The sequence below is a fragment of the Acipenser ruthenus genome, unplaced genomic scaffold (assembly GCF_902713425.1).
Source record: "Acipenser ruthenus unplaced genomic scaffold, fAciRut3.2 maternal haplotype, whole genome shotgun sequence".
Lineage (NCBI taxonomy): Eukaryota > Metazoa > Chordata > Actinopteri > Acipenseriformes > Acipenseridae > Acipenser > Acipenser ruthenus.
The window spans coordinates 42,501-58,131 of record NW_026708244.1 but is presented as its reverse complement, the minus strand read 5'-3'; the positions used below and the strand labels follow the sequence as shown (position 1 = coordinate 58,131).

At 44.8% G+C, this 15,631-nt stretch overlaps 2 protein-coding genes across 3 annotated transcripts in view; one reads left to right on the top strand and one right to left on the bottom strand.

The window, feature by feature from the left end:
* Positions 1–14,735, bottom strand: part of LOC117404547 (histidine N-acetyltransferase-like) — a 37,928-nt gene extending 23,193 nt beyond the window's left edge. Inside the window, exon 1 of the mRNA XM_059020478.1 lies at positions 14,597–14,735. The gene's annotated coding sequence lies outside the window, so the exon portion shown is untranslated. The remainder of the gene's footprint in view (positions 1–14,596) is intronic.
* LOC117404548 (probable N-acetyltransferase 16) lies at positions 988–5,408 on the top strand. 2 transcript variants are annotated; one of them, XM_059020480.1, is made up of 5 exons: positions 988–1,717; positions 1,826–1,914; positions 2,599–2,805; positions 3,037–3,261; positions 3,893–5,408. In XM_059020480.1, exons 3-5 carry the CDS (start codon positions 2,614–2,616, stop codon positions 4,478–4,480), a joined length of 1,005 nt encoding a protein of 334 aa, XP_058876463.1. In that variant the 5' UTR covers positions 988–1,717; positions 1,826–1,914; positions 2,599–2,613; the 3' UTR covers positions 4,481–5,408. The 2 variants fall into 2 exon arrangements, with proteins under 2 accessions (XP_058876463.1, XP_058876462.1); XM_059020479.1 differs by lacking the exon at positions 1,826–1,914 and having other exon boundaries at positions 991–1,717.
* Positions 14,736–15,631: the final 896 nt, after the last annotated feature.

The following is a 15,631-nucleotide window of genomic DNA, read 5'->3' as shown; positions in this document are numbered from 1 at the left end:
AAAGCACAGAGAGGTCTGGTAAAGCATAGGGAAGCATTGTAAAGCACAGAGAGGTCTGGTAAAGCATAGGGAAGCATTGTAAAGCACAGAGAGGTCTGGTAAAGCATAGGGAAGCATTGTAAAGCACAGAGAGGTCTGGTAAAGCATAGGGAAGCATTGTAAAGCACAGAGAGGGCTGGTAAAGCATAGGGAAGCATTGTAAAGCACAGGGAGGTGTGGTAAAGCATAGGCAAGCATTGTAAAGCACAGAGAGGTCTGGTAAAGCATAGGGAAGCATTGTAAAGCACAGAGAGGTCTGGTAAAGCATAGGGAAGCATTGTAAAGCACAGAGAGGTCTGGTAAAGCATAGGGAAGCATTGTAAAGCACAGAGAGGTGTGGTAAAGCACAGGGAAGCATTGCAAAGCACAGAGAGGTCTGGTAAAGCATAGGGAAGCATTGTAAAGCACAGAGAGGTCTGGTAAAGCATAGGGAAGCATTGTAAAGCACAGAGAGGTCTGGTAAAGCATAGGGAAGCATTGTAAAGCACAGAGAGGTCTGGTAAAGCATAGGGAAGCATTGTAAAGCACAGAGAGGTCTGGTAAAGCATAGGGAAGCATTGTAAAGCACAGAGAGCACATAGTGGCATAAAGAGAAAAGAGATTTAAGACGCATTCAAATCAAACACAGTGTAAGAAAACAACACAGGATCGCTCGAGACGCATCTTCCTGCGTTTCAGGGTTTGATGAAATCTCTAACAGCAGCGATGTGGTTTCATCCAGTAAAGAGGCTATGACCAAGCCAATGCACTTCTAGTAAAAAAAAATAATAATAAATTAAAAACCCGCTGCCGCTGTTGCCTGGTATGCAAATTCTGACCTGATTTCTACAAGTGAGCGAATTTCCAGCCACGCTTTAAAAAAACTGCTGCAGATGAACTTTCCACTTCTTAAAAAAAAAAAAAACTTGTGGAAGTTACAGCTTATAGTTATAACTGGAATCCGTGGAGTGCGTCAGAGTGCCCCCCACACACACACACACGCACACACTACACGCACACACACAATCTTTCCACACGATTGCAGATTATCAGAAAGTTCAAAGATGCTTTCTCAGTTTGAGTAAAACAGCTCGTATCAAGTACCTGCAAAGCTTTACTTCAAATTAATATTTATGTGTTTATGGCCATTGAGATGTGCGGTGTGCCAGCGCCATCTAGCGCACCGCTAGTGTATTACCAGATATACGAAACTGAAAAAAGACTTCTAGTGGAAACGATAGTCATTGAATTTACACTGAAGACACTGAGAAAGACTTCCAGTGGAAACGTTTGCCATTGAATTTACACTGAAGACACTGAGAAAGACTTCCAGTGGAAACGTTAGCCATTGAATTCACACTGAAGACGCTGAGAAAGACTTCCAGTGGAAACGTTAGCCATTGAATTCACACTGAAGACACTGAGAAAGACTTCCAGTGGAAACGTCAGTCATTGAACGGTCTTATTTTACAGCATTTCTAGATTGTAAAGACGAGTTAGTGTTAGATTAGCCGAGTGGATGATTGGCAACATGTCCTATAATGATAAGCTGGGTGGACACGTGTTTGCAATTCTCTACAGTCTCCTTCTCTCATCCAAAGTCCATTCGGGGGCCGTGCATTGGAGTGTACAAAACAGCGGGTTCCACTGGCCCGCTTTCTGATCGTTTGTATCCCGCAGCAGAGCACCCAGGGCCGGGGTAAGTATCCGCAGCGAGGGGGTGTGCTGTGTAACGGGTTGGGAGGATTCTGTTATTTTAAATGGACTTTGCTTCTGTATTCAAGTCAGTGAACTTTTTTTGTATCAGGGTCCTCGTTCAAAATAATAAACGATAGTTTCCAAAAGCGTCTGAAACCAGGAAGCAGAACAGGCGGCCGCCTAAGCAGCAAATTGAAGGTGCAGAATTACATTTTATACTTCACATTTCTTTTAGTCGTAAAATGTTCAACATCTTGTTCTGCAAAACGAAATTGCTTTTGACAACAAATCTCGCCAAGTCAGCCCGCAACGTCATTAGATTTGTCGAGAAATTCGCCAAATTGGAAACTCTGCTTGAAGACGCAGAAATAATACAAATAATGATTTCTGCACGGCTTGTTATTGTCTTGACACAACAAGGAAAAGAGAAAAAGAGATCGCCTCACCGGTGCCCAGGCGCTGGAATTAGAGCGGCTCTGTGCCGTTTAAGCATATGTAGTTATATATAGTTTTGTGACGATGCAAGAAAACACGATAAAGACGAGCTCCTATTGGAAGAGACTCTGCAGCAGCTGATGATGATGATGCAGAGTTCACCCCCCTAGTCTCTGGAAGTCGCTTTGGAGAAAAGCATCTGCTGAATGACTAATTAATAACAACAACAACAATAATAATAATAATAATAATAATAATAATAATAATAATAATAATAATAATGCAGTGTGCAGCAAACCGTTCTGTAATGCAAAGCCATCCTTAGTTATTAAACACAGAATAATGAATTTACTAATACTAAAAGAAACAGAAATCCAACGACAAACGTTTCGACTACAAGTCTTTCCCCCCTCCCAGTGTCTTTGACTCTGCAGTCTCACTCTTTAGACCCCGAAGGCAGCGATGTCCGACACGACCGCGACTCGGGCAGACTCGGAGATCGAATTCTGCCTGGCGAGGGAAGAGGATTACGATGACGTCATGGCCATCTCCCACGGGATCTACAGCGGCATGGACTACTTGCCCGCGCGGTACCACCTGTGGATGAAAGAGCCGCACCGATTGGTGTTCCTGGGAAAGAGGCGGGGCAGAGTGGTGGGTGTGGAGCAGAGACGCGTCATAGAGAACGTTATTAAAATTAAAATAGTGTTAGCAGTTCATCAATTACTAGTATCCTGCTTCTCCTGGGATCGAGAGCGGCTGGCTGCTTTTGAATGATCTGTACTAACATATATATATATTACTGTATATACTGTATGTATATATTCTGAAACGGTATATGTTCTGAAACTCCCTCCCTTCCCCTCCCCTCCCTGCCTCACTCAGATCGCGCTGGAATCCACGATCCTCGTAGACGGAGGCGAGACCGTGATCGTGGAGGGTCTGCGTGTGGCGCCGGAGGAGCGCGGCCGGGGCGTGGCCGGACTGATCCAGAGCCACGTGGCCCAGTTCATCAAGACCCACTACCCCCGGGTCCGAACCAAGAGGCTGACCCGCGGAGACAACCCGGGACCGCAAGCGCTCGCCAAGTTCAGGGTGCTGGCGACACGGGTACTGCAGTCCGTTATGAAGGCTCTCTCTCTCTCCCTCTATCTATATATCTCCCTCTCTCCCTCTCCAATCGGATCTCTGTGTTTTGTTTTGGTTAAACTTGGCTTTAAGCTTCCCTCAGGCGTTTGCTTTGAAGAGGACACACAGTCTGGTTAATCATGCCTCACTGTATCTTTATGGAACCCAGTCCAGGGAGTTAAAACCAGCTATTGCTGGATTTAACTCCCCTGTACTTTAAACAGACATAAAGAAAGCCACGGGATGTCTATGGCATGGCTCTCACTCTCTCATATATGCTCACGGTTTGAAGGCGTGTTTCCTTTCTGTTTCCAGTCTGGTCACCTGTGCTGCAGTGTATATGATTAGCAGAATAAGGAAAATACAGAGAGAGAGAGAGAGAGAGAGAGAGAGAGAGAGCCTTGAAGCGTTATTGTATATTAGTGAGAAGGCAGGCAGTAGACTAAGAGTCTCTTTCAGTGTCTTCAGTGTAAATTCAATGACTAACGTTTCCACTAGAAGTCTTTCCAGATTCTATAATTCATTTCTCTTTTGCTATGAGCGTTTAAAAGAGGCGTGTCCAAACTCAGCTAGTAACACCCCCCCTCCCCCCTCCCCACCCCCGCCCCCGCAGGCGATACTGACCCAGCACTGCGAGGCCGCCTCTGTGGGCCGATTCATCGACGAGCTGGGAGTCAGAGTGAGGCTGGAGGGGGCGGGGCAGCACCCCCCGGCCCCTCCCCCCGTGACGCTTCAGAGGGAGGAGTTGAGGTCGCTGCTGCTCTCGAACCCCGGAGCCGTCGATAAGCTCCTCCCCGCCGGGACCATCATCCAGGACTGGCAACCCCTGCGCCCGACCCCGGCCAACCTGGACACGCTGGAGACGAGGCCTCTCTCCTGGGCAGCGGACCGGCGGGACGGCCCCGCGGCGCTCGTCCTGTGCACCGCCCCCTACCCCATCCCGCAAGGGGGCGGCTCTCTGAGGCTCAACCTGGATGTTTTCGGGAGGGACCTGCCGGCCGCGAGGCGGGTGCTGGTGTTTCAGATGGAGCGGGTCCGAGGGGCGCTGGGGGGCGGCGCGGCGGTGATCCTCAACGTGTACTCGGACCCGGCTCTGTGGGAGGGGCTGCGGGAGCTGTGCGAGGGGGCCGGGGGCGTGGCCGGGGGGGTGCGGAGGTACAGGGAGTACTGGGAGCAGCTGCTGCTGGAGACTGATTTCTGAAAAGGGTGTGTGTGTGTGTGTGTGTGTGTCACTCTCTCTCACTGTGTGTGTGTGTGTGTGTCCGTCCATCTCTTTGTGTGTGTGTGTCTCCGTCTTTGTGTGTGTCTCTCTCTCACTGTGTGTGCCCCTCTGTTTGTGTGTGTGTGCGTGTCTCCGTCTCTCTCTGTGTGTCTCGTGTGTGTGTGTGTGTGTCACTCTCTCTCAGTATATGTGTTTGTGTGTGTGTCACTCTCTCTCGCTGTGTGTGTGTGTCTCTCTCTCTCACTGTGTGTGCCCCTCTGTTTGTGTGTGTGTGTGCGTGTGCGTGTCTCTGTCTCTCTCTGTGTGTCTCGTGTGTGTGTGTGTGTCACTCTCTCTCAGTATATGTGTTTGTGTGTGTGTCACTCTCTCTCGCTGTGTGTGTGTGTCACTCTCTCTCTCACTGTGTGTGTGTCTCCGTCTCTCTCTCTCAGTGTGTCTCGTGTGAAATGAACAGAACGCATTTCCACTAGAAGCCTTCTTCAACGCCTTCAATTACACACAAAGGGGCCGGTGGCCACAACACTAATTGATAGATTTATAAAGTGATTGCTTGCTCTATAGTAAAAGTATTGCAAAATATCATTTGCATTTTCTTTCCCATTCCTGTTAATGTTCAATGTGTTTGCTCTCATTCAGAGTGATGCGGGGTTCCGTTTCTTTATCGAGTTCTAAATTCGCATTCTGGAACCCCCATTGTTTTAATACGAATCTCTGGGTTTTAGATCGAACCTCCACACAGAGCCCTCACAGAATATAACACGCTCTGACCACGCGGTGGCAGCAGAGAGCTGCAATAAAATGTGCTTCATAACGTGATTTATTTTTCTGTTTTTCTGTTTTTTTTTGCTCTTCAAACTTATCAAATTAACGATTAAAATCATTATAAAATAAATATGACTGTATATTCGCATGAGATTCATGTCTATTCTTTTATTTATCTTATGTATTTGTTTTTTAGTATAGGGTCCCCTTTTATAATTTTTTTTTTTTTTAAAGAAATCCTATAGGTTTTTCTTTAAATGATCTCTACAGATTACTATAGAAAAGCTACAGAGGGGGTTTTGCTATTTCCCTAAATCTGCACACGAACTGTGTGTCCTATATATGTATATATTTTCTGCGGAGCTGTAGAACTGTCGAGAAATGACTTTGAAAGCTTTGCTCTCGACGCCCTTCACGGTTCAGCGGTTAGAGCCTCGTCTGTTTCCCCGGAGCGGAGCGGAGCGGGACCGGCAGCGAGGATCCTGCCTGTCGCCCGGCGCTGTGTTCAAGTCTGTCGCTGCGGGGAACGGCTGTCCTTACTGGGTCTGCAACGTCACACAGACGGAGACTCGCACACACACACACACACACACACACAGTAGTTGACAAAGTTAACCTTACAGTCAATTATTTGGGCGCATCACAGAAACCGGGAGCAGAGGCCGCACAGCTGCAAAATAAGTGGACTTCGGAGACACAGAGAAGTGAGGGAATGAAGCGGTTGTCCTTCTACCTGCCTCCGCTAGGCGTCGCCAGTGAGCCAGCAGTCGCAGTCCCTTTCCGATACGATACAGCTGTGCTGTTCCTTAAATATCAAAGCCACTTGTCTACGCGCGTCGGAAGTCAAGCAACACGTTAATTACACAAGATCACAGGGAGTCAGCTGCGCGCCATCACACGCGCCCCTGTTAAAGTCACATGAAAGGCGAGTTAAGCGATAATTGTTATCTGCGAAAGCAGGAAGTGCAGATTGCGTATATGAGTCAACAGGAGTTGCTAGGCAACCGATCTGAACTCGAATCACTTCTCTGCAGCGCGAACTCTCCCCCCATCTCACCCCCCCATCTCACCCCCCCTCTCACTAAGACATACTGAGCCGCACACACACAGATAAGACTCGATTTAATAAGACAGCAGGTAGATCTACGATTACAACTCGATCCATTTCTAGATTCCTGTCTTACTTAAAACAGACAGATAGATACATAGACAGACAGACAGACAGATACATACATACAGAGAGACAAGCAGACAGAAAGACATATTTTCAACTATCAAGTCCAGTATTATTGTTCTTTTAAGGGACGGTTTGTTATCGATCAGAACCATCTATTTATATGGCATATATATATATATATATATATATATATATATATATATATATATATATATATATATATATATATATGGATCTGTGTGCAAGTGGCGCCTGCGCAGTAGAGCCCACCGCAACTCCTCTGGCCGGCTGTAAACAACAGCGATGAGTCACCCACTGCAGAGCCGCGCGCCGCCCGGGCATCGCTCAACGTTCCACTCTCCCCGCCCACCCGCCCGGGGCCCTGCGCGATTCATGGGCCGTCGAGCACGAGCGCAATACAAGTAAACACACAAACAAACTAGCAAACACAAAAATAAACACAAAAATAAACACAAAATAAAGACAGAAACCTCAGCTGCCTGACAGATGCCCGTGTATTCCCTTTGCTTTATACAGGGGCGGCGCGGTGACCCGCTCATACCAGACTATCCTGCACCTGGGTCTTGATGTGATTATTTCAATTATTCGCATCTTCATGCTGCTACATTAGCTTTTTAGTTAGGATTTTTGCTCCTATTGGTACGCAGCAGTTTATCTTTCCCCCCCAAACACGCCAGTGTGAATGCAAGCGGCGCGGATCTCATTGCAATGCGCTGGTTTCGACGCGGAGGTGAATTGGGGGACCTCTCTGCGGTGTCGCTTCATAACGCTCTTGAATGGCGACACTGACCGAGTGTCTACACCTGAGCTTGTTACCTGTACACCTCTCTCTCTCTCTCTCTCTCTCTCTCTCTCTCTCTCTCTCTCTCTCTCTCTCTCTCTCTCTCTCTCTCTCTCTCTCTCTCATCGGCGGTGCGTTGAAGCGGCGCGGTGGTAAACGCATCGCTTCTTTGCAAATATTCTGATTGCCAGTTAAACCTTGGAGACTTTTTCTTCTACCACAACCGTCCCGTCCCGTCCCCCCGTCCCCCCTCGCCGGTGACGCACGAGGCGGCTGCTGCAGACTGAGTCATCGGGCCTCGCGGGGGAGGAGGGTGCGCGCTCCCGGAGCGGCTCTAAATATAACCCGTGAGCCGGGACCGTCTGCCTGTCTAGAATACACGCATTGTGAAGAATATCGATCTGTCAATCAGGCTATCGATGTGTCTGCCCGTCCGTTCACAACGCATGCGATGTAAAGTACAGCAGAAACAGGACACATAACATATAGATCCATCTATCTGAAGATCTAGCCATCTATAAGCTGAGTGGGGTTTATTTTTGCGAATTGAGTTTTTATTTATTTCCAAGACTATAAAATAAATACGTGTAGGCATGCATATATATATATATATATATATATATATATATATATATATATATATATATATATAAAATAGAATGGATGGATCACGAAAAATATAATTTAAATATTACATCGAGTTCAGTTCACATTGATCCGCCTTTTACCTGAACACATTCCAATAAGCCATACGGATTATAATATAAATACAGTGTGCATATGAGGATAGTAACGGGGTTATCGATGCAGAGTTAGTATAAGGAAGCTGTGTATCTAACACTACCTTCTCTCGCAGTTGTAAAGCAATCGCATTTCAACACGAAGATACATTTTAAAATGAACCCCCCCCTGGAGATTGCCTGCAGCCTCTATAGAGTTATTATACACTGGGGTAAGATCAGCCAGCCCTGCACGGTGAGTATCTGAACCCGGGTCTTTTGCTCTTGCCCTGCTGGCTCGCTCGCATCTGTTCAAAGCGACGCTCCTCAATAATTCAACAGCTGCCAAGAATAGCCATTATGACGTCATCTCCCTAAGTGGCACGCCGGATCCATTTATAAATCCACTTGAACATCCGGTGCTGTATGAAAGTTCACCACGTGATATTTGCACAGTAATTTTGCAATTTTCTTTCCCATGCTTTTATCCGTGTATTTACCACAGTTTACGCTGGTTTATTAACACGTTTTACCACACCTCTCTGTGCTTTACAATGCTTCCCTATGCTTTACCAGACCTCTCTGTGCTTTACAATGCTTCACTATGCTTTACCAGACCCCTCTGTGCTTTACAATGCTTCCCTATGCTTTACCAGACCTCTCTGTGCTTTACAATGCTTCCCTATGCTTTACCAGACCTCTCTGTGCTTTACAATGCTTCCATATGCTTTACCAGACCTCTCTGTGCTTTACAATGCTTCCCTATGCTTTACCAGACCTCTCTGTGCTTTACAATGCTTCCCTATGCTTTACTAGACCTCTCTGTGCTTTACAATGCTTCCCTATGCTTTACCACACCTCTCTGTGCTTTACAATGCTCCCCTATGCTTTACCGTATCTCGCTGTGCTTTACAATGCTCCCCTGTGCTGTACCATGCTTTCACTGTGTTGTATTACACTCTATGAGTTCATGAGTGGAGGGGTGGGTTTTGGTTCGGTTCTGTAGGGGTTTGAGGCAGTATTTGACCCGGATGGTCTGGTCAGTAATTACACTCGAGTATAAAGGAAACAGCAGCCGCACAGAGAGAAGCCAGCGCCATTATCCTCTCCCTGGGATGTACGGCAGCCACCGAGGTCAATAGTTTAATCTCGCTTGCAAATCCTCTGTAATCTGCCCGAGAACATTAACAAGAAACAGACCGCGACAGACCATCTGCATTCGGAAAGGCGTTCTAAATACAACCATCAGGCGTTCCATCGTTCCGCAGTTGGAATTTGGAACGCGTAATTAGAGTTCTAATGGATTCTAGAAAGAACCCGATATACTCAACCAGCACTGTTTAAAATTTCACATTGAGTTTTTTCCATAAATAATAATAATAATGATAATAATAATAATAATAATAATAATACCTTAATTCCAAAAAATAAATTAAATATGTATATGTACACACCGGATATGAATGCATGCATTGCAAACAAACGCAATTATTATTATTATTATTATTATTATTATTATTATTATTATTATTATAAACATAGGCAGATAGACAGATAGTAAATCATTGGCAAGCATTGTAAAGCATGGAGAGGTCGGGTGAAGCATATTAAAAATCCTGGTCAATGGGTGTGTGGTAAACGCGCAGTATAACCACGGGGTGAATGTTCATAAGGGAAACCTGTGCGGAGCAGCAGACTCGGTGAATGGCAGAGACACGTTTCTTGTTTCCTTTTCATGAAGTTTACTGGCTGTGCTTTCGAGTTTCACACTCTACTGAGTAAATGAAACGGGGTCCGCAGGCGGGCGGCAGGGTTAATGCGCTCTCAATGAAAGTGCCACGAATCGTTCACTCTCTCTCTCTCGTCACAGATCAATCGGATCTGATCTGCAGTTGTAAACTCATTTGAGACGGGTAATTAACCCTACACGAGCAGGGCTTAGCGATTTCCCCTTTGCTTGATAGCCATCTAAAAGCGAACGCCCACGCGTTTTTGCCCCCGCTGCCCCGCGGCGCGCAGGGCTTCAATATACGGCCAAGGAGAGGCTATCAAACTAAAAGCGACAGCGCTGCGTTCAAGTGAAGGATGAGATTCGCTGGAATAGACAGTGTCGGGAGTGGAATATGAATGGGAGTCTATCCATGGAAACTTTAACACATCTATATATAAATATAATTGACGTGGTAAAGTTACCTTCACCCTGTACTTTATAATGGCTATGACACCGCCATAAAATACATATACTCTAGTGTAGAATAATAATAATAATAATAATAATAATAATAATAATAATAATAATAATAATAATAATAATAATAATAATAATGGGCTGCTACTAATGATAGATAATATTAACAATATTACAATAATTATTAATCTCATTCTTAATACTACTCTACTAGTGTGCAATAGCTGCGCATTTTAAATCTATATTTAAAATCTATATTCCGTGTCCCGGTGTGTATTAGAACGGTTCTTTTATAGAACGCTGTAAACGTTCCAGAGAACTCCCCGAAGGTTCTACACGGAACGCCAGCCGCGTGTGTCGCATTCTCGTCGGATTTAGACCGGATTCCCGTGAAATTTTATGAATGAAATCAGAGAAGCCGGCGGGCGGTGCAACTGATGTCGGTTTGAAAGCTAATCTTTTTTTCCAATTAACACGGGACCGCTATCTGCACACAGCCAGACGGAGGCTTCAACAAAGGCGAGAGAAATGCAGTCAAGTTTGACTTGAGAGGGAGGGAGGGGGAGAGAGAAAGAGCGAGAGAAAGTGCAAGAAAAGTAATTTTACATTGCCTTCATTCTTATTATTCTATAAGAACCCGACACAGATATCAAGTTATTATTATTATTATTGAACCACAAATTGATTCACAGCAGTGATTGCAACATATACCCTTAGATATTATTATTATTTATTTCTTAGCAGACGTTCTTATCCAGGGCGACTTACAATTGTTACAAGATATCACATTATTTTTACATACAATTACCCATTTTTACAGTTGGGTTTTTACTGGAGCAATCTAGGTAAAGTACCTTGCTCAAGGGTACAGCAGCAGTGTCCCCCACCTGGGATTGAACCCACGACCCCCCGGTCAAGAGTCCAGAGCCCTGACCACTCCTCCACACTGCTGCCCTGGATATGAAGTGTTTATTAAGTCTGATCGATATCAGCCCAGTGTGATCAATACTACCTGCGGTATCGGGAGCTCTCTCTCAGGTCGCGCTAGTCTTGTGTCTTCACTGAGCAGCGCTCTGTTAATCTCACGTCCTACACGTCTTCCTATCTAATCGGCTGTGTGGCGGCGTCTACCACGAACCCTGTAGCTGTACGGATAATTATATCTGTAATACTGCAAAACGCTTCTATTTATTTATTCCTAGTTGATCTTGCCATACACGTTGCAGTTGAAAACAAAGACGTTATTAAGCGGCTATTGGCACAAAGACGTCCTTGAGTCTTTATCTACAGCACGCAGAGTAAGAGAAATGAAAAGGCTCTTTGTTAAACAGCGTCTCTCTCAGGTCTGTTCCCAGCCAGCTCCACTGAGTCTTATCTCAGATAAGGCAGGCTCGGTGCTCCAGCGGTGAAAGAAAAGGGGTCTCGATACCAGGAGGTTCAAATCCCGGCTCAGCCACTGACTGCCTGTGTGTGTGTGTGTGTGTGTGTGTGTGTGTGTGTGTGTGCGTGCGTGTGTGTGTGTGTGTGTGTGTGACCCTGAGCAAGTCACTTCACCTCCTTGTGCTCCGTCCTTCGGATGAGACGGCAAACAAACGAGCTCCTATTGGAAGTGACTCTGCAGCAGCAGCAGCAGCAGTTGTTGATGATGCAGAGTTCACCCCCCTAGTCTCTATGAGTCGCTTTGGATAAAAAAAGAGTGTGCTAAATTAATAAAAAGGAGAAGAAAAAAGGGGATGAGATGAAAGAAGGGAAGAGTGCGTCTCTGAAATGTAACTGTTTTGCATAACAGATAGCGTACATCAATAGCAAAAATAAATAATAATAATAATAATAATAATAATAATAATAGCCAATCCAGATCTTAAAGGATGATTTAGCATCACCGACATGGCAACATGGCTCCTCATAATCGATAATAATTGTGACCCGAAAGGTTAAACATATTGGTATAGAATCGAGTGTTTATCCATGTGATGCAATCAGAAACATCTATAGGAAGCGAGGGAGATAAAAGTGTGATTAAAATCAAGGCTGTTACAGTGTTAATTACAGAGTGTGGCAAACACACTCACACACACATAGACACACACTCACACACACAGACAGACACTCACACAGACAGACACACACACTCACACAGACAGACAGACAGACACACACACACACACATCACAAGGTTCACCATTTGTACTACAGTTAGCGGGTATGATCAGGCAGGACTATAAAGACGATGCAGCTGATTCCTGGAGATGATGCAGCTCCTTCCCATCTGATTCAAACCCATTTGGATGCCGGTGGGAGAAGATGAGTCATTGTTAAATAGCCTCTTAAAATCATTCAGATGGAAACACGGCAATTTCACCAGAACATTGGCTTTTACTGTTAATCACGCCCCCCCCCCCCCCCCCCCCACCTGTTTTTGCTTGACCGCTGGTTAGAGAGAAACGCGTCACTCTATTTATTAACAGACACCCTTATCCAGGGTGTCTTACAATTATAAGAAAATATCACATTATAGAATATCACATTATAGAATATCATACTACAGATAAAAAAAACACAGTTACAAAGTGCAGTAAGAGCAGATAGTAAAATCAAATACAAGCGAACAAAGAGAGAGAGAGAGAGAGAGAGAGAGAGAGAGAGAGAATGCGGATAGCATGTGCACTAGCTGCAGAATGTGACTGCCTGCCACAGTCTAAGAGAAAAAAAATTAACCTGCACTTAAAATGGTCTTTTCATTGTGTCTGTTTATAGACTGTACCTGTCTGTTTATTCCTGTCATGCCAATAAAGCTTATTGAATTGAATTGAATTGAACTGAATTGAATTGAATTGAACTGAGAGAGATTGCAGTCAGAGAAGTCGAAGCTGATAAAAAGACTCAGCTGTTTCAATGCTCTCCATAGCCGGTCCCTGCAGGCGTGGAGGTGGGATTTCGCTCTGCAAAGCCGGCGTGGGGGAAGATGAAAGACCGGGGAATTACCTTCCAATCTTTTAATGTGAATAAAAAAAAATCCTTCCTGCCTTCCCACGGAATCTCCTACACAGGGAACCGTGTCGCTATCTATCACCTCCTCATCACAGAGTCCTTTACAAAACACAATAACATTCTCAACACCGCGCATCACAATGTCATGCAGTTAAGAGCATAAGAGAGTTTACAAACGAGAGGATTCGGCCCATCTTGCTCGTTTGGTTGTTAGTAGCTTATTGATCCCAGAATCTCATCAAGCAGCTTCTTGAAGGATCCCAGGGTGTCAGCTTCAACAACATTACTGGGGAGTTGGTTCCAGACCCTCACAATTCTCTGTGTAAAAAAAGCGCCTCCTATTTTCTGTTCTGAATGCCCCTTTATCTAATCTCCATTTGTGACCCCTGGTCCTTGTTTCTTTTTTCAGGTTGAAAAAGTACCCTGGGTTGACATTGTCTATACCTTTTAGGATTTTGAATGTTTGACTCAGATCGCCGCGTAGTCTTCTTTGCTCAAGACTGAATAGATTTAATTCTTTTAGCCTGTCTGCATACGACATGCCTTTTAAACCCGGGATAATTCTGGTTGCTCTTCTTTGCACTCTTTCTAGAGCAGCAATATCCTTTTTGTAACGAGGTGACCAGAACTGAACACAATATTCTAGGTGAGGTCTTACTAATGCATTGTAAAGTTTTAACATTACTTCCCTTGATTTAAATTCAACACTTTTCACAATATATCCGAGCATCTTTTTGGCCTTTTTATAGCTTCCCTACATTGTCTAAATTAAGACATTTCTGAGTCAACATAAACTCCTAGGTCTTTATTATAAATTCCTTCTTCAATTTCAGTATCTCCCATATGATATATCATTAATCATTAATGTAGATTAGGAATAGCAGAGGACCTAACACTGATCCCTGTGGTACTCCACTGGTTACCTCGCTCCATTTTGAGGTTTCTCCTCTAATCAGTACTTTCCGTCTTCTGCATGTTAACCACTCCCTAATCCACGTGCACGCATTTGTATCGTGTCTCTATCAATCGCGTTTAATGGTTCTCCCATGCGCGAGTTTAAAAACAGGTCACTTATTTGAATCAGTTCCATACATTATATTGCATGCATTGAATTCCTAAACACTTTCGCACAGTAGCGCTCGAGTGCGTTTACTACAGGAAAGAGAAGGAGGCGTGGCGTAGCTGGGCTTGGAATTTAGGGTGGACGGGCGATGACCAAAGGGCTGACGTCACAGGAAATGGTTTGCAAAAATGATTTAAAACCATTAAAACCCTGAATACATAAATATTTCCTCTCTGTAAATCCATTTAAAGTGTTTGAAGTAGACACAAAAACGTACCTATATCCACAGTGAAAGTGCTTTAAAAAGCCGAACAGAAAGCGTCACCAAACCAGCTAGAACACAGTCATGTTTCATCAAGCAATTATTACATAAAACTCTAGTAAATGACTTACCATTGCCTAGTTAGTAACAGGGTAACGGCGTCGAGGCTTTGCTGCTGAATATTGCAATTACAGAGTAGCAGTCCAGAGAATCGCACTGGTCTCTTTCAAACGACAGGAGAGAGAGAGCAAGTTCGAGCGACTTCTCAGCTTCGAGGCTGGCCCAGGTGTCTTAATCCCGATCACACTGGAGAAGCGCCTGCATATGTGGAAAAAAAAAATATTAATTTGATTTGGCATGTTGACCTCCGCGCTCTGTGATGGCGCTCCACGGTGAAAGGTCGCTATATAAAATAAAGAACGATTGATAATTAGCCTACAAGTTTGTTTTAAAAAAAATGCATTTTAAATAAAGTTTGAAGATCCGCGCCAACTGCCTCGCAAGCTGTCAATCAAACACAGCTTGCACACGATTCGTCGTGTAAGAGAAAGATCCCACCCAAATATTACATCACAATGACTACTTTGCTTTGATTGGCTAAATCCTGCGACGTTTTCTCTATAGCCTGTTTGCCCTAAACTTGAGCTCTCGCCTTCGGGGTGCACAGTTTGAAAAAAAAAGAAAATTAAATAAGAATAAATCATTTATACATTTCCTTAAACTTAGCAGTCACATAGACGCAGATTTGGGTGGGTCTGTGTGCTAATTGGGTGGGCCGTGGCCGTGGCCCACCCACGTCCACCCGTGGCCATGCCCCTGAGAAGGAGACGTGATGCCTTTTTTTATTGAACTAACTAAACAAACATTAATCACAGGCTTTAAACAGGTCAAAGATCCCTCTTTGGCCTCTCATCTCTTGACTGATACGGCTCCCTTTCCATCTGTTCATTTCACGCCGCAGAAACCGTGAGGCGCGCACACAGTGCCAGTGAAGGGCATTTTCTGAAGTTGTTGGTTTTTGTTTTTTTTTTGCAACAAGGGACGGTTTATAGTCTGTATCTCTCTGGAGAAGCCGTGCCGCTTTCCTGCTGTCACTCCGAGTCAGCGCAGTAATTGACAGGCGACAGCGCCGAGGCACGAGTCGTGAACTCTCGGGAGCAATGACG